Raw genomic sequence first — 20,140 nt, forward strand, 5'->3', positions numbered from 1 at the left:
AGAGAGAGAGAGAGAGAGAGAGAGAGAGAGAGAGAGAGAGAGTTTTTGTTTTAACATTTAAATATCAACCAACAAATTAACTTTTTATACTAAAGAAGGTATTAACAATTTATCTTGAATAGTGTGTTCTCATAATATTTTAGCCAATTATTCATTATTCCCAAAAATCCCCCTGTTAATTTTCAAAGAAAAGTATTTTTTATGTTTATTATATAAAAGATTCTAAAATTTCTGTTGATTATAAATTATTATTATTACATGACATGTTTTTAAAGAAGGTCTGTTTTGAATTTCTCTGCTATATGCGCAATGTAAACAGATGGTGCTTGCGTAGCTCAGTTATTTCATCAACAGTTACTGTTTCAGTAAAAATATTTATTAGTATACTGTATTGCAACAATAATTATCTAAAGTATGACTCTTTTGGTAAAATAGAAATAATTTTCGTCAGCAATTAAAGTTATAGACAAAAGTATCAGTATTTCTGCAGAAGCTTTTTCTAGTGACGGTAATTAAGGATGTTGAAGTGTTCAAAAATATAACAAAAAATTATTCTGGAGAATCGACTTGAAGATTATAAATCATACCTCCGTGTAATCGAATGGTTCATTCGATTACACGGAGCTGTTTCAGCTGTTGAAGAACCTTCAACAGCTGAAACATCAAGAAGTAGCATCCGAAAAGTAAACATGTGAAGTAATGATAAAATACAAAGAGCTGAACCATGTTTCTGTGAATTTTTAAAAAAATATTTAATTGTGGCAAGTAGGTCTGTAACAGCAATCAATGCCACTTAAAAAAAAGTTTTTCTAACCTAAACTATTTTTCTTCTTTTAATAATTATCCTATTTACTTTATTAATCTCGTTTTTTTTCAGGTCCTTAGATTATCTAAAACAGCGTTAGGTGAAACAACAATCGGTGAGATTGTTAATCTATTATCAAATGATGTCAATCGTTTTGATTATTGTCTTCTGTTTTTTAATTATCTTTGGGTCGGTCCATTACAAACTGTTGTGATCACTATTCTGTTATACAGAGAAGTTGGATTGTCATCTATTGTTGGTGTATTAACGCTTCTTTCTGCGATTCCTATGCAAAGTAAGTTTTTTTTTATTGTGTAATTTTAGTGAATTGAATTCAAACTGTTTTAGGTTCATCAAGTTCTTACTAATGTTGGAAATTTAAATAGAAAACATATTTTTGAAAAAAAAGTCAGCGATATATTTAAATGTTTAAAGTATCAAATACTTTAAATATTAATCATATCTTTTGATGGATTATCAAAATCTCTAAATAATGACAATCCTGTCCCAAGGAACTTGTACTTTACTATGTCAGTTAGTAGCCCTCAAACGTGTCTCTTTGGGCTTATTTACAACTCAGAAGCTGTCTTTTACAAAGTACAATTCTATTTTGTTCTTCTTGATTTATTTTACCAAAATCATTTTTATTTCTGGAAATAGACATGAAATATGTTTTTTTTTAAATTAAATGTTTCACCTGTAAAGTTTTTTGTTACAATTATTTTTTTCTGTAGAAGAGCATAATCATAGAAATAAAAAAGTAAATGTGTGGATTAGGAGAGGAGAGGAGAGGGAGAGAATAATGTGATTTTATTGTGAAAATGTGGATCCAATAGTGAATTATGCTCTGGTAAACTGTTGCCGGAAAGGAAACCGTGAATGGTCTCTATGTTACTAAGTCTTTTTTTTCTAATTAACATCTTGTTTCTATAGCAAAAATTTATAATACACAAACTTCTAAGTATAAAAAACAAATTGCTATTTCTTTAACTTTTTAATCTGATGTGCTGTCACTGGATTAACCAATCAATGCTTGAAATCTTGAAAACCTGCACGGGGCTGTCTCAAAAGCTTATAAAAGAGGATTTTAATGTCAGACACAATGGTTCATCTCGCAGGACGAAAACTATGGCTGCCAATGGATAGAGGTGGTCCGTACACAATTGCTGGGTTTTAGTCTAACAAGACTAAGATTAATTATAACCCTGTTAAGTATACGATTAAGTTGCGATGCAGACTTAATTACGTGAGAACAAATGGAACGTGTCACCTACGGTTGGTTGAGAATGTGGTGAGCCATTCCAAACTGTTGAACATGTAATTAAGTACAGTCCACAGTGAGCATACTAGGGAAAATCCCAGGATGTTTATCTTACTACACCATCTGGAGTTGAATGGTTGAAAAAACAAGATATCAATTTTTAGTTTTATTGAAATTTGTAATTATATCTATATAAATATTATATTTGATTTTCTTCTGTAATTGTTTGAAGGTTTAGTTTGATATTTTGGACACAGCACTCCATGTATCATATGATAAATAAATAATCTGACGAGATTTTTTTTTGTTTGGGTTAGCGTTTGCCAATCCATTTTGATGAACATCAGCAGTTCCTGACAGATAACAACACAGTTGTCGTTTTGCTCTGTGTCATCAGTAATGGATATTAACTGGTGCTGTGCTGCTATGCATTCTAAGTTTTCTATCAGAGTGTCATAAATCTGTTGATATATTGGGAATCTCTGCAGTTTGTAAGAGAATAAACAGAACTGTTTGTTGCTTGAATCATCATCGGCTTCATTTTCTGTCCAATTTTTTATGTTTTTACAAAAAAATCCGTATCTCAATAATAGTTTGAATTTTCTAAAATATTATGTACTTTTTATTCCATTGCGTATAGAGGGGACCAGTGGGTCACCTATAAAAGTTCTGTTTGTTATCTGGTGGCTTCACAATAATTTTAATGACTGAATCGTCTACAGGGTAAAGCCAGATCTCCTAATCCTTGAAAAAAAGAAAAAATTTGGTTGTTTAAAATTTTATTTAAACGTGTCATATTGCTTAAAATAAAATACTTCATATTTTACCCAACAAAGCGTAGATTGAAATAATTCTTGCTGAATATTAATGATTAAAAAATGTTGAAATGGCTGCTGTTTGAAATCTTTTTGTGTAAAAGTCAAATTATTTATTTTTTAGAGGTTTTTAAAAAATTTACTACAAACTAGAAAAATTCCAAAATTACTGCTATTTCTGTACTGATTACCAGAACTTACAGTTTTCTAGGCTGTTATATTTTTACTACTAAAATACATAGAACTGCAGAGAGTTACTTCTAGTACAGTGCTTGTTTGATGGGTTTACGCAAAGTTTTCACATGGTCGTTGAAGAATTTGTCATTCTATACTAGCTAACCTATTTAATTTATTTGGACTATGTTGATACATTGTGCAAATGGTCAATTTATTCTTCTGACATGGTAGGTCTTCCAAAATCTTTTTTTCTAATCCTGTGTTTTCTAATTGATTTTTCCAATCGTAGATGGATTACCTTTATTGGTGTTCATTTATTGTACTTTGTTCTGAAGCATTGCTGCATGGTAATAACAGTGTGTTTTGGCTAATTTCTTTAGTTAGCTCATTAAAAGCTTTCTCCACAGGAGTAGCAGCCATCTTGATCGATTGTTTATGTGACAAATAATCAATATTTATAGTAGTACGGAAATGGGCATACGGCCACCGGAAATGACGTCATACAAGATGGCGTCCGTACGTCATCTTGGATAATGGCGGCGGTCGGCCATCTTGGATTGTGACGTCGGTGACTCAGTAGCCCGCAGTCTTTCCAACCTGTTTTTTTAAGACGTTCCTCGAGGATGATCCTGCTAGTCGTGGCGACGATGACAAGGTTGTCGTCGTAGAACCTTATCGTCGTCGTCGCCTCAACGCGGACGTTCCTCGAGGAAGATCCTAGTCGTCGTAGTCGTTGCACCAGGAGGCGTCGCCCGCCCCGCTCGAGGTCTTCGTTGAGGCTCGTGCACCGGGAGGTGGTGTCTATGAAAAAAAAATTTAGACGTACCTCGAGGTTGATCCTGCTCGTCCAGGCGTCGTGGCTCGTGCACCGGGAGGTGATGTGAGACGTACTTCGAGGATGATCCTGGTCGTCCAGGCGACGGCGTTGGGAGGCGTCGCCGCTCGAGAGGTTCTCGTCGTAGATCGTGCACCGGGAGGCGGTGTCTGCTGAGCTTGTTTGCGTTCGTCAGCGGAGCGACGTTGAGAGAGATGTTTACCGTGCGGGATGCGGCGCTCGACTGACGAACCGTCCGGCCTACGCATGACTTTTTGTTTCCTTATAAACAGGAAAACAGAAATAAATTGCGGAAACACCTGCTTATCAACTGCACGAACATGTTTTGACATCCTTATCACCCCTCACATCCGCTCGACTCCGATTAAAACAAAAAAATAATCTTTTCCTTATAAAACAGGAAAAAACCTGCTTATCTATTGTCCACACATCTGCTCAATTTTTTAACAACTATTTTTCCTTATAAACAGGAAACGCTGCTTATCAACCGCATGAACATGTTTTGACATCCCTATCAACAATCACATCCGCTAGACTCCGATTAAAACAAAAAATAATCTTTTCCTTATAAAACAAGAAAACACAATCAACCCACCACATCCTACCAATTTTTATAAATAGTTAAGTTTAACTAGTACACTTCCACTTCAAAAATGGATCTGTTAGCAGATGAAGAATTTGCAGTGTACGTAATTGAGACCGATACACTTGAACACCTTTCTCCATATATTGATGAACTATATGATGATTATTTTGAATCAGTACGTAATACATATATGTACCAAAGAAGATCTTTTAAGAAAAAAAATTATTGAATATGATAACATATATAAACCTTTACGAATATAACAGTCCTTTATCCAAAAAAGTCGGTCCTTTTCAGGACCACCTTAAACTAAATGTAAACACTCTCCTCACCATTTGTAACACAATTGATAGTGGATAAATCCAATATAATATCGTGCCACGGGCCTTGGAACCGCTGTATTCAATAAGTGCAATTAAATATTGTTTTAAAACAATAGTTAGTTACAACTTATTGTATGGGGGTTTAAAGTGTTTCTGTTTCTGAGTATTTGTGTGTTGTTTGTGTTAAGTGTTGTAGTCCTTAAAAGGACTTTTTATTTTCACATTACATGTCCACTACGATCACGTATTCTGCCAATCCACCAAATATATAATTATCTAATGCCATCAACAATTCAAATAGATTGTCTTCTTCAATATTCGGATAAGACCAAACACAAATGACATAAAACTTTTGCGACACCAACGCACTATAACGTTTTAAAAATTGATATGTTTGATCTTTCTTTAGGGTGCTTTCATCCGAATAATAGTAAATTACTCTAGTATGAGTTAGAATAGATATTAAGAGTTGTTTGCCAGTTTAATGCTTGTAATGACTGAACACCAGTCACATATTCCCGTACTTTTCTTTCCTTGATAGACATAACAGACGCTAGTAGTGAACACTGTAAGGTCTGACAAGTGAATGAAAGTTATAATTTTCACACCACCCATGAGGTATGTAACATGGCGCGATCAGATTTTTTTTAACGAGTGATATCTCCCCGTGAGGCCTATAAACACTCGACGTATAGTTTACAAACTTACTTTTAAATCTTCAGTGAAGCCGTCTTCTTTCATTCCGTAATAAGTTAATTTCATCGGATGATGTCTTACAACGGTCATTTCGTCATCGGTAAATCTATTTGTATATTTCAGTGGTAAATAAATTCGAAAGCAACCAAGTTCATCCGCTTCGGTGTTGTACAATATGGCGCAAATACGATAGTCATATAAAGGTGTAAATACCTTTCTCATATCCAACAATACATTGTCTACTCCAACATGAAGATCGGACAACTTTTTCCACGGTATTTTCTTCAGAAAACAATCTTCATCGTTGAAAGCGTTAACAAATGATATGGCATCCATCATCACACCCGCAGAGCTTACACTCAAATGATTGGTTAACGATGGTACCGTGTAGATATTTATATCCCCTCCACACCCCTCAGCAATTTTGCAAAGTAATCGGTAGAGTTCGTTACCGTCGATAACTCTACAGGCAAACGGATTTTCCCGTAACACTTCGTATTTATTTGCACGTACCATAGCGTACATTCTTTTCACGTTTTCAATAATCAAATCGCACGAACACAAGTATTCTGGTAGTCCACGTCCGCAATAGTCGAATTTCTTACAATCGATAGCATGTGTTTTATCATCATCACAACCACCACAGTGAACAGAGTGAGTGACAAGCATCATAAAACAATATTCACAAATATACGATGCAATAAACTTCAATTCTTTAACCGAATCGGTAAAAGTTTTCTCCATTGCTAATACAAATTCGATAATGTTTTACAGAAAAACAATATCTCTTTGTAATCGTTTAAGTTACGATTGGTCTTTGCGATTCTTTCGTTAAGTTTTTATTTTTTTTTGTCAAAAATATGTACATATCACACTCGCTCACCACAATCCAATCAATCATATCTGTCAGTTCATTTTCAATATCTTGAATGTGTTTTGTACGGTATTCCTAAAAGTACGGTATTTGGTAAAGTCCCAGTTTCTGTAACTATTGAAATCGGAAATCGAACCGTTAGTATATCCTTTAAATGCGTTAGATTTGTTATCGGACTAGTCGGTAAAAAAGTCACCATCCATGTGGACACTTCCATCGTTAAGGCTTGAATGATTGTCTACTGCTTTGTAATTTTATATTATACCTTACCCCCCCACCACAACCATTATAACGAATATAATGTCTGTACATTCCGTCTACGGTATCGATTTTTAAACTGTCTAAATATTCTTGTAATCCGTTGTAAAGTTCACGTAAGTAGCGTCGTAATTGAAAACCACTCTAACGGTATTGAAACGGTGTACGTCTGCGGTTATACTTGTTGCGTGTGGAAACGCAGCGGTTGTAAGTTTCATAAGATGACGCAACGTTCTTACGCGTCGATTCGGAAAAAATCTAATCGTTCACACCGATGCGGCTATATCAACATCCATCGCTAAACTGCGGATGGAATCCGCAGTTTAAGGTCCATCGGGAGGTCTTTAAATCTGGTTACGTTTAAATCTAGTAAGAACAATTTACGATAAAGTTTAATTTCGGTTTCGGTGCGTCGTCCGGTATCTGACGAACATCGTTATGAAACCGACGCAAAAATTCCACTTTCTCCAGCCCTTTGGTGTATATCGTAGCAAACTGCGAACATAATGCCTTCATGATATCGTCGTTGTATACGACTTCGCCGTAATTCTAATCGATTTTGTGAAAATTCCTCTCCGGCCATCCGTTTGTATTTAGATGACATCTTGGACTTTGGGTACGGTGATCGAAAATGATGAATCATATAGCATCCATTACCGACAACAGCAAGTTCCTTGACTATAAACTCACCTCGTTTGCCGAGAAAGCCGTGATGCTCGATAACTCCTTCCATCACGAACGCTCAACCGTGAATGAAGTCTCCGTGATGTGTAACCACCAATGATGTCTACGAAATAACAATGTTGGTGGTGGGGGATACCCCTCCGTTCTCCTCCCCCTTATCCACCTTCTTGTTCTTTTTCTTTTTACAAATGTAAACGTTTCCGTCATTACATAACCTTTTTCACTATTCCCGTAAGCGGAGTGTACGTGACAATGCTATCATGTATAATGAGACAGTAGGCGGTCGTGTGGGCGGTTATATTGTTTTTCGTCTCGAAATCGATACGCACATCTACTGTTCCTGTTTTAAGCGATTCGTTCTGACGGGAACATTCAATAACTATTAATGGTACACCGGCTTTGAAATCTGCCAAACTGTAAGGGGGACACTCGTCCACCGGTTTGTTGTAATACCCGGACCGAAAGCTAGCGAACATTTCATACATCATATTCACATCACCCTGTAGACTGTCGTACGGATAGTATTGCGAATTCAAATACAGACGAACGTTTACCAATTCGCACATATCGAAGAGCGTCAGTGATTTTGTAGCTTTATCTTTTCTGTCCGTCTGTAAACCGAATATCACGTATCACGGTTTCTCCGTTTGAGCACATGTCTTTACCGTCCTTGAATGTATGTTTGTTTGTGGTAGTCCCAGATATTCGTGGATTTTCCATGTAAGAAAAGTTATCGCTAACGGTCTATCTCGTTCTACTACTTTCAACAGCTCCAATCGCATCGTATCGGCAACATGAACATATGGAATTTTCCACGCTACCTTAGTCACTTTCAACTTGGAATCGGGTGCTTCTTTGGAAGATATTAGTGCGTTCACGTCGTTGGAAGATCTAAGCAAAACCAATTCTTGTTTGACGTTCAATATTATGTGTTTGTAGTCTTCGGCGAAACCCATCAGCACACGCAGCGGTACGTAGAAGCAAAATCTTCCCGTTTGTTCTTCCAAATCGAATTTATCCGACGCTTTGAACTTCCACCCGAAGTTTACCAAAATATTTTCTTCGCTTTTACGCAACGATAAGATGTTTTTTATCGTTGTCGTTATTTCTAACTTTTGTACGCGACACGTCTCCGTTCCGTTTATCTCGTATCGCATCTCCTCGAAGAGAAACGGTATCGCGTTGTTTGTTAACCACGATTCTGTTGCCTTGTTATCGCATGCATTAGCTTCCCTTCGACCATCAAATAGCTTTTATGCGGTAACGTGTACACATACTGTTGGTGTATCGGTATCCGGATTTCATCGTTGTTGTTGTAAGTCGGGGGTGATGGTGTTGTCGAAAGAAACACTTTCACCGACGTTTAACATATTCACTCCTGCCATTACGTTCACCAAAACTGTAAAACCAAGTTTTCGAAGAAACAACACGTAACGCGATGTTAACGCTTTGGTGTTTGCACGTCGACTGATCGGTGTGCGTGTCGTTTCGCTACTACTACTACCACCACTATTGTATCTTAACCTTATCGGTTGGTTTTCCTTTGTAAATGCAATCTCACAGTTACAGTTTCACACCGCGGAAATTTATCAGTTTTCCGTCCTGATTGGTAAACTTTATAGCGATCTCGTCTAAGTTCTTTGTATTCACCGGTAGATATATTTTATTCTTCGGCGAATCGATTTTTTTCAAACCAGGCGGAACGCTTAGCGTAAATTCGTGCAACACGTGTCCTTCTGATCCGTTCGTATAGGAGCCTCGTGTAAGGTTGCATTCGACTCGTACGTTTTTCACGTTGTTAATGGCAACCGGCTTCGATGACTCGTGCCATATATCTGCCGCTAGATTAGTTTTTTAAACCCCAACAACGGTGCCAGACTATCTTTTGAGATCGATCACAGCGTTGCATTTAAGTTCGCATTTTAACGTATTGTTATTCGGTCACATAAGTAAATCTATTTGGTGTTTGTCTATGAGTTCATCGCTGAATCGTTTACCGATATCGTCTACCTCGTACGTTCCGACCGGTAGCGTCAGTTTAATGGTTTTTTTAGGTTTCTTTGGAATGACAATAATTGTGTTGTTGATTCCCTCTTCTACATTCGGAATCGAGATAACCGTGTTTACACTCTGTCTGCTTTTAGAATTGAAATTTATAATCGCATCGGATGGCAAATAACGCATCAATTCGTTAGGTGGACGTAAATTACCGAAACTATCAAAATAGTCCACCATCCGTCTTCGTTTTCTATAACATACCCAGTGTGTACCATGACCGGTATTACGATCAAGATTAATTATCGCAGACTCGTTAGTCTTTGGGTTTTTGGGTAATGCGTCCAACATGAAGACTCCTCGAAAATCGGCTACATTTAGTTTTCTCGCATACCATATCAGTTCTATATTCGATAGCGGACGCACTGGTATTCCTTTATTGGAAACGATGACAACGACGACGACGTCGTCGTTGGCGTTTTTTTACCACCAATCCCCGATCCGGTCAAAGGGTAGGGTTTAAGGTATAATCCCTGCCCTGCAGTGCTTGCTTTTCTTTTCATCATTTCAACAAGACGTTTTATATTATTCCTTTTTGATCGTCTTCTTCGTCTTCGTACTCTTCCACCGCCGAACTTTGCTTTTAACTTCATCACGTTTGTAACCGCTAATGCGGAAGCCTTTTCTGCGATACTCGAATCCTTAGCTTTAACTCTTTCCCAAGCGCTATCGGCTAATCTACGATCCGCAGCCGCTCTGTTTTCGTTATCACTGTACGTAGCGTATGCGATATCGTGTTCTTAACAAGCCGCGTCCAACTTGTTTACACCAGAGTCACCTCTCTTTAATCGTTTTTTTAAATTCGTTCCCAACACGCAGTACTGATAGCTCGGAATATGTAGCTCTACCGACAATAAATCGATTCCTTTGTTTAAAACTTTACTTACAACCTTTTTGACCCCTTTTAATTCCTTTTCATCGATATAAGATCCTAACGCACCAGCAGCTCCTGTCGTTAGAGGTATTAACAGTCCTCCGCCTCGTTTAAGACTGTTCGTTTAGATCTTCTCACCTTACCCTTTCGAACAGGAGAACGTTTTGACCTCCCCACTCTTGCCATGTCGGACAGACAATGAACCCATTTACAATGTTCCACCATCTTAAATTGGTTCCGTGATCGGCGGTCGTATCATATTTTTATTAACATCCTCCTTCTTCTTCGATGCATCTTTGTTTGAATCCGAGATCGGTGGGCGTATCGTATTTTTATTCATGTCCTTCTTCGTCGTATCTGTAATTGGCAGACGAACCTTATTAGTCAGATCCTCCTTCCCCTTATCTTCAATGCGTCTTTCTAGATCTGTATTCTGTGGTCTTTTTGTTACTAAACTTTAACATTGTCTAAATCTTGTATACCATTTTCGTCAGACTGTTGTTTGCTTGGCAGCCTGACTTTGTCTAAAAGTTGCATAAAGGCGTCTCGATCAACATTATGATAATTCGGATAATTAGGAAAGTCATCCTCTAAATATTGCATTATAAATTTGTAAAATCTCAACAGACATTCCACAACGTAATCCTTTGTAGTTAGATCTGATGAATCTACTGATATTCTAGCGTTGGTAACAACACTATCTTTGACATCTACTATTCCATCTTTCCTAAACAAACACGTAAATCTTGTTCGTAAAACCGAAAGTGGTAGCATCATCATCCTCTATCGGACATCCCACGTTGCACAACCTCCGTTTTCTAATGTAATTTCCATCGGTGGTTTTATCAAAAGTTTCGATAATCCGCGTAGGTTGTGGTCTGTTACAGATCGCTCCTCCACGAAAACGTCCGACCTTGTCTATACTCATCATTAGACTGATTAAAATAAAATGTTTCTTCTACCCTCCTTTATGTAACCACTTTCTTGCAATTCTTCTACAATGGAAACGATTTCGTTATGACCAGTATGACCTTCACGCTTAGAGGCTACTAATAGACGAAGTCTATCGCAAAGTTCGTTCGGATCGTCCCAGTACACGTAATCTGGTCTTAGTGTTTTCTTTGCCCTCATAAGCAGACCTGTACCGGTTATAAGGCTTTCTTCCTCTTGACTACCTAGTCGTCTCGGGTGGGGAAACAACTTTTTAATAATATTATTGTACTTCAATGTTCTACTGGATCTTACGCGTCCATTATTTTGGCTTTTACGCGCCTCAGTAGTTTCTAATATTTTTTTATAATTATCCAAGTCTCTTATAGTATAGCCTTTGGGTTCCTTCAAAAATATCAGTTGGAATAAGCCTTCGGATCCGTTATACGATTTCTTACCGATTACAATATTATTTCCTTTAAAAACAACATTGTGGTTTCCAATCGTCCATTGGTCGTTTATATTTTTCACACCGTATACGTTGTCAATTTGCCTATTTCTATCCGTTACGATCAGATCCAAATAATATTTTGCACGTTTATCAGGTGATGATGGGTGTGTAGGTTTAACGAATCGATGTTTTGGTGTTTTAAAAAGTTTTCTCATAACCGTTGGTATAGATATTCCGCCCTCATCCTCTTTCTCTTCCACCTTTATTTCCGCTTCTTCTTTTATTTAATTTTTGTTTTGATTAAATGTTTCCTTAAGCTCCCGTTATGGTTCGACAATGGGTTTAAAGTGCTTTCGTAGCACTTGATCAGTTTCCATTATTCCTTGCGTAATAGCGCGATGTTTTCTTTTAATCAAATCTCGTATTCTATCGATTTCCATTACCAACTTTGCAGACGACGACGTCGATGAATCGACCTCATTCATGTTTGACATCGTGGTTACGAATGATCGGAAAACTGCCGATCACCATCCTAATTCGACCGATCTAAAGAAAACTGGATGTTTTTGGTTCTTCGTAAGAAACGTACAACATCGATTAAAGAAACATTTATTCTCACCGGACGTTGATTAGTATTGCACAATTCGTGGTAATATTGCGTCACACCCTAATCAATAGACGGTATCAACAGTTTTGTGTTTGTGTCTTTAAAGTCGACAGCTCTTTACATTTCCAACCCACAGTGGAATATCCACAACCGTTGAGTGATCGCTTTGTGGGACCTTTGTCAAGTACCGTGTGGAAAGTCGTCTGATCGGATGACGGTCACCTTCCGAATGTAAATGCAAAAGATAGCTATTCAACAACCAAAATTCGTCCGGTTTCGCGCCTGCATATTGGCACCATTTTCGCAGTAAATCTTCGTTTTGGATTTCAAAGAGTTCGCGTCGTTCGTTGTACCTCAATCCGAACACATCAGGGTATAACCGCAATGTAGGTAGCGCTTCGTTTAGAAACTCACCGGAAAAGAGCGCCTGAACCCTGTTGTTCACGATTTCGAACGATAATCCTCCTCGTCTTATCGGTAATGTTTCCGGTACTTGGTCGGTAAATTGTACTCCGTAAGCCGTGTCCACAAAACATTTTCTACCGTATGATAACGCTAAGCGGTACAACGTCTTGGACGATCTGATCGGAATAGTTCGTTCCGTGATCACTATGCAGCATCTCGCTCCTTCTAGACGACTACCGTATTCCAACATGTGCATGTAAACGTTTGTGTAGTCCATAGATGCATGACGGTTTCGAAGTTCCAATAAAGGGTTTCTGTACACGAGCGGAGAGGGTCTAAATCTTGAAATAAAGTTCCATCCGTGTCGGACTGTTGTGTTGAACATGTTTTTATCGTAGAACACCAGTTCGATAGGCATCTCGTACTCAATAACAACCTCATGTTTATGACTGATCAATTCACCGCACTAAATCCGCCTTATGTATCCAACTTTTGTGTTTTCCATCAAACCCTTGCCACTTTACAAATAATTTATCACCTTTTCTTCGTAAGACTTTCCCGACTAAATACACATTATTTGTAACGTTGGTTTTAGCGAGTCCTTCACCGTAAAATTTACCACTCACCACCTCACCATGGATATCAATCAGCGTGTAAGTACACGGTCGGGTATTATCGTGAACCTTATGTACGATAAATATTTCGTTTGACCAATTCGGTAAATATTCTTTGGCGACTGTCTTTTTAAATTTGCTTATACGCACTCGATCTCCGACATTGAAATTCGGTAAAGTAGGCTTTCGATAGAGTACTGTGTTCAATCGCTTTATTACAGCAGCTTGGTTTCGTTTGTTTACATCTTTCGGTTTCATTCCGATAGTCCGATAGTGGGTGTTATTATATTTTGCAATCAACTTCAGTAGTAATTCTAACCACTTGTAAGTACTTTGTTCGGTAAATATTTCCACATCATCGTTTTCAGTGTTCGATTAAATCTTTCGACTATCGATGCTTTTTTATCCGAATGTGTAGAATAATGATTTATATTGTAGAAAGTAATAGTCGTTTAATCAACGGATTGTAAAGCTCTTTCTTTAAATCGGATTGAAAATGACGCATCTTGCGTTTATACAATATGGGTTTGAGAGCCTTAGCGATCTCTGTACCGGCTATGGTTTTAACCGGAATGGCGAATGCCAGATTAGAACAATTTATCATCGTCAGTATATAACTATAACCTTTGTTCAATTTAGCATATGATATCATCTCTACCAAATCACTTTGATATAAATCGTTTATCCCTTCAATTAAAGACGTCTTGTGGGGTAGTTTCGTCGCGCCTGACGATGGAGCTCTTTAGCTATGGACGCCTTGACGTTCATTGTTGCACTGACCGTATTTTGTGTGTTTGAATAGGAATAGGAGAAAAAGGATCTTTATTTCTTTATTTTACCCGCCTCACCACTCTTATATCCCGGCCTTGGCACCGGCCGTATCGATAAAATAGTCAAATCATTAATTGATTTACAATACTGTAAATCAGTTAATGATTTAATCTCAAGTATCGATTCGGGGGTTTAGGGTGGTCCTGAAAAGGACCGTTTTAAATTTATGAATGTTTTGTTTTCTTAATAAAATTTACAAGTAGTTTTATGTGTTTGGTGGTTATCAAATTGTTCCCACATATTTACACATACACTACAGTCTACGCATCTTAGTCGTAGACCATCACCCTTATAAATAAAGCCTATTAAGATTAGTTTTTAGGCGTTTGAATAGGTACAATAGATAATTTACTATATAAGATAATTGGCCATTTTGGAACAAAAATCTTTTTATTATCGATTCTTGTAATAGTGTAAAAGGTATTAAGTCTAAAAAACAAACCCATTGTAAATAATAGTTGGAACAAGTGATAAAAATTATTAAAACTGTACAAGGAAAAAAATATTGATATTATTTAAAAATAATATTACGAACAAGGAAAATAATATTATTTTAAAATAATATTAAAAACAAGGAAAATAGTATTATTTCAATATTTTTTCTTGTTATTGCGTTTTAATAACTGCATAAAATATATATACGATAGCAAAACTGCAGTTGTAATTAAAACTACGGTAATAGATAATGAGTTTAACATATAATATACAAGTGCTTTTAACGGAAACGCCTCCAGAGATAACAACTTTACATTATTGAAGTAAACGTTATGTATAGCATTCACTGTTAGTACTTCATTGAGTTAACAACTTAAAATGCAAAACATCCGAGAGATTGCTTCGGCAAGAGCATCATTAAATGATGCGTGTGTGAGGTTCTTAAGGAACACTGACGATTTAGAGGAGGTCTACTTCGCGTGTCAAGACATTATAAATTCAGCAAACCGTATAAAAAGGAGGTGCAACAGGATTATACTGGAGATGGAGGAAGAAAGGGTGTCAGCATCTTCCCCTTCACCAACACCACCAACATCTCCACAGACACCAGCGTCGCCACCACCACCACCACCACGAAGACTTCCATCACTGACACCACGACGACCACATTGTAGACCGCCTCCACCTGCAATACTAACGTTGCCTACGTCGTCGGTACCGTCGACAGAAGCACAACCTTCGACATCATTTAGGAATCCAGATTATCCACGATCCGCTGTAGATTCACTTAAAAGCGATGCCGACAATTTGAACAGATGTCCGGTATGTTTACCAGAACCGGTATTAGTACAGCTTGAAGGCGCAATCATAGGTACTGTGACGGATGCGCAGGAATGTTAATTGTTGTCCTGACAATCTTTTACTAGATTTTTTACAAGTTTTTCGAGGAACGACGAAAGAAATTGTAAAGAATCCAAGAACCTCAATGGACCGACGGACAGTGACTGTAATCGCTCGGACGTGTTGGCGATACAGTTTATTTTTACATCGTCCTTATATTTCCTTAAAGCTTGAACTATGTGATGGCTATCGTAACCGCGGAGGTTATGAAAAAATACCGGAATATGCTCGGTGCGCTTACAATTTAAATTGCACTCGTTATGACATGCACCAAGAAACCGTCCTGTGGTATGTGAGTGATGACGTACACAATCGTTCTTCAACTCACAATGACAAAGAAAACACTCGGTTGCCCTTTGATATGTTTCAGTGTCTTCGGTAGTCATCACCATCGGTTTTTTGGCAATCATAATTTTGTCCAATCTATCGGCGTGACTGAGCAATTCATCCAGCATCTTTTCAACGGTATTTTCACCATCGGTTCTCGCTCGTCGCTTACAGGACTTTCGCAAATCTGCCCTTCCTCGTCTACGATTACGTATGCGTAACCTTATGGAAGATAATGGGCTACCTTATCGGTAAAACTAGTGTTAGGTTTAGGGGTGGCAGTGTCCATCGGATGTACAAAAGATTCAAAGTCTGCATACACCGTATACGGAACGCCTAGTGCTGACGAGTAGTCCCTAAACTTCATCACGCATTCCTTTTCTTTAGCGGGATCGGGTACTCTTATCCTTTGTACACCGTGACGCTTACACTCGATCAAATGTTGGTTGTTTTGTGTAGCGACAAGTGGGTCTGATGAACTGAAACGGTGCAAACAGTAAGGGCAATATTGGCTGCTACCGTGATGTGTCGTAAGACCTGAAAGGAGACCAGATAGCCCATTTTTACCTTGTTTGGTATTTATAAGGCAATAGTCGAATTTATCTCTCGTCTTCCCTGCAAGCAGCAATAAATGTATGCACCCGATCGGGAGTCTTATTCTTTAAGACTTTGGGGGTTGTCGTCCCCCCGGGCCTAGCCTCTGCAGCTTTTCTTCCCACTATACAATGAGCTGCAGAACACTTTACATTATACACATTTTTTACACCAAGAACACTACATAAATTACAACATACACACATACACATTAAACAACAACAACCTACACTGATATTTCTTACATTTACACTCGGTGGTTTTGCGACATCTTACGAAACGCAACTGTAACCCAAGGTGGGAACAAATCATGCCGATGGGTGAATCGCTCTACGTAGTGAGTCTCGAACGATGTCCTCTGGGCACCAGGGCGAACCCAGTTGTATTTAGCTCTAGCTCAGTACGCGTGCGCTCTGCTGGAGTGGTCCATTTTTCGCCGGTACTCGTGGGACCAAAATTTCAGTTCCAATAGTAAACAATGATGGTTGGTGGTCCATCTGAAAAAACCACCAACTCCAGTCTTGTGAAGAGACCTCGGTCAGCTTTGTCTGACGAGGATAAAAGTCCTACTGAAGAGAACCACAACTTGTTAGAATCGAAATATACAAATATTAGATTCGTTGTTCTCAGAAATAGTCAGGAAAGTGGCTCCCTTCAAAAGGTTTCACCTTTCTTAATAAACAAAACCATAACAGGTGCAAGTGGCTCCCCGAAAAATATCAGGAAATTACGTGACGGATCGATTCTGATCGAAACATTCAACGATGAACAGAGTCGATCTATCTTACGTCTCCGTTATATGGGTGATGGGTGGTATAAATATAAGTGCAGAAAGCCACAAAACGTTAAATACGAGCCAGGATGTAATTTTTGTCGAGACCTCTTTAGATATAGATGTCTCTGAAATAGTTAATGAGCTTTGCCACCAAGATGTAGTTGAAGTGAAACGTGTAATGAAACGGCAGAACGGAACAGAAGAACCGACACCGTCTCTTATACTAACATTCAATCTCCCATTTCCACCAGAGAAGATTAAAGTGGGTTACCTCTCGGTTCGGGTACGACCATTCATACCCAACCCACGGCGATGTTTCAGATGCCAAGGTTTTGGTCACACTACAACATCTTGCACGAAAACTGAGATCTGTGCTCGATGTGGTAAAGAAGGCCACAACGACACTATTTGCGAAGAAAGTGAAAAATGTGCAAACTGCAGTGGTCCACATACAGCCCGCTCCCGAGATTGCCCAACTTTTAAAGAAGAAAAGGCAATTCTCAAAATCTGTACGGAGCAAAAACTATCTTTCCCGGCTGCACGTAGAGAATATAAAAACATAAGCAATTCACAGAACCTCGTTTAACCAGATGTATCTTTTGCCACCGCTACATCTAAACAAATTCCTACAAATGTTAATAATCAGCAGTGCGGATCCTGCAATGAGCTTAAAAAACTTGTTCAGATGCTTTCTGATCAAGTAGCTTCACTTACAGCTACTATCTCAGAGCTGACAAAAATGAATAAAATGTCCTGCGTCGCAGTTAGTGAATCCAACAGTGTGATACATACGAAAGTTCCTGTTCCCAAAGTCGTACCGGCACGAGTAGCGACTATCACAGCTGGCAGTAAGCCACGTAATAAGCTCCCCGTAAAGGGAACCCACATAACTATGTCCTCTGGGATGTCAACTGCAGCATACCATTCAAATAAATCCCCTCCACCATCACCTCATATACTTGAGGATATGGTTGAAGAACCACCCGACCCTAGGGTATCAGAGTTCTTTAAAATAAAAATTCAAAAAATAAAAACCGAATCACGTATAGCTAATTTTTATATAATTTCTGAAATTTAATTATTTTATTTATTTTTTTTACACGTATGAACGTGTAAATTTCAGTGGAATGTTCGAGGTATTCGGTCCCGCATTGAAAATATTAGAGTACTGGCGCACGCACATGATCCACTGATCATGTGTTTCCAAGAAACTCACCTTCTACAACATGACCCAATTACACTCAGAGGATACTTCTGTGAGAGATACGACTGCCTAGTAGACAGTAGGGAGAGTGGTGGAGTGACGATTTTCATGAAGAATGGGGTGTCGGCTTCAAGAGTTCAGCTAACTACTGTCATTCCTGCTATTGCAGTAAAGGTCTCTATCCCCTTCAAATACCATTTCTGCAACCTGTATCTCTCACCGAACACTGAGTTCAGTGCTCTAGATGTCTCAAATCTCCTCACGCAAATACCATCTCCATCGTTAATAGTAGGAGACTTCAATGCCCATCATATTTCCTGCGGCTCAATCTTCTGCTCCACTCGAGGAAATATGATAAACAGAGTGAGACAAGACTTGGACCTTTGTCTACTGAATAATGGATCACACACATTCATGTCCTTATCATCTGGTACTGTATCTAACATTGATCTCTCCATATGCTCGCCAAATTTACTCCCTCATTTTAATTGGTCTGTTTGTGATTACTTTCACAGGAGTGATCACAGACCAATTATTATTGGTTTTGATGTAGACTGCGAGATTAAAAGAAGGCCACGGAGATGGATTGTTGAAAAGGCGGATTGGAATGGATACCATAAAACTTTTCAATCGCAGTATGACGATGATGCGAACATCCTTGACCTGTATTCCTCTTTTACGTCCATGATACTTGAGAATGCCAACAGATATATCCCATCCCACAAACAACCGGTAATCCTAGACGTCCTTTCGTTCCATGGTGGAACGATGATTGCTAATATGCTATTAGGAATCGACGGCAGGCACTACGCAAATTTAATCGTAGGCCTACAGCTGAACATCTAAATTTATACCGCAGGGCTAGAGTGGTGTGCCGTCAGGTATTCTTGAACGCTAAGAGGAATTCATGGACGAATACGTGAGCACTATCTCACGCACTACTCCCACGTCTACTGTGTGGAAAAAAATTCGTGCAATTTTTGGATCACCGGAACAATCTATTCTCGGTCTTATTCATGAAGGAGAACTCCTTTCATCACCTTCGGCGGTGGCAAATAGTCTAGCAAAATCTTTCCGCTCGGTGTCTCACCTCATCATATAATAACGATTTTCAAAGGTACAAGATACAGATAGAAGTATTATCGTTAAACATTGGTGATTCGGTTGGTGAATTAAACAGCCCATTCGTATTTAAGGAATTGTTACATGGACTTAAAAACTCACGGGACACTTCCCCTGGGCCGGACAACATTCGCCTTTCCATGCTTTCACACCTTCCTAATTTGGCACTACAACAACTTTTGAATATTTTCAACGGTTTATTCTCTGACCAAGTCTTCCCACCCGGCTGGTCAGAAGCATTTATTATACCAGTACTAAAACCTGGTAAAGACCAAACCAACCCCTAAAGCTACCGCCCTATTTCAATAACAAGCTTTTTGTGTAAAATAATGGAGAGAATGGTAAACCGCAGACTTACATGGTACTTGGAGAAACATAGCTTTCTATCTCCAGAACAGTGTGGTTTTCGACAAGGACGATCTTCAATTGACCATTTAGTTTCACTAGAAACAGCCATTCAAAACGCTTTCCTCAATCGCCTATACCTCGTCGCTATCTTCTTTGATATAAAAAAGGCGTATGACAGCCTGGCGACGTGGCATTCTTAACACCCTCAAAGAATGGGGAATCAAGGGCAATATGCTTGCTTTTATCCGGGGATTCTTAAACCACCGAACGGCTCGTGTTCGTGTGGATGATTCGCTCTCAGATAGTGTCATCTTGGAGAATGAAGTGCCTCAAGGTAGTGTATTAAGTGCCACC

The 20,140-nt window shown here is 38.6% G+C and overlaps 1 protein-coding gene across 2 annotated transcripts in view; it reads left to right on the forward strand.

Moving 5' to 3' along the window:
- LOC142332710 (ATP-binding cassette sub-family C member 4-like) overlaps positions 1–20,140 on the forward strand; it is a 208,788-nt gene that overhangs the window by 84,439 nt on the left and 104,209 nt on the right. For both annotated transcript variants that reach the window (XM_075379285.1, XM_075379286.1), the window contains exon 6: positions 878–1,100. In XM_075379285.1, the coding sequence (XP_075235400.1) occupies positions 878–1,100 (223 nt within the window). The remainder of the gene's footprint in view (positions 1–877; positions 1,101–20,140) is intronic.

Source organism: Lycorma delicatula, chromosome 12, assembly GCF_047948215.1.
Source record: "Lycorma delicatula isolate Av1 chromosome 12, ASM4794821v1, whole genome shotgun sequence".
In the NCBI taxonomy this organism is placed as follows: domain Eukaryota; kingdom Metazoa; phylum Arthropoda; class Insecta; order Hemiptera; family Fulgoridae; genus Lycorma; species Lycorma delicatula.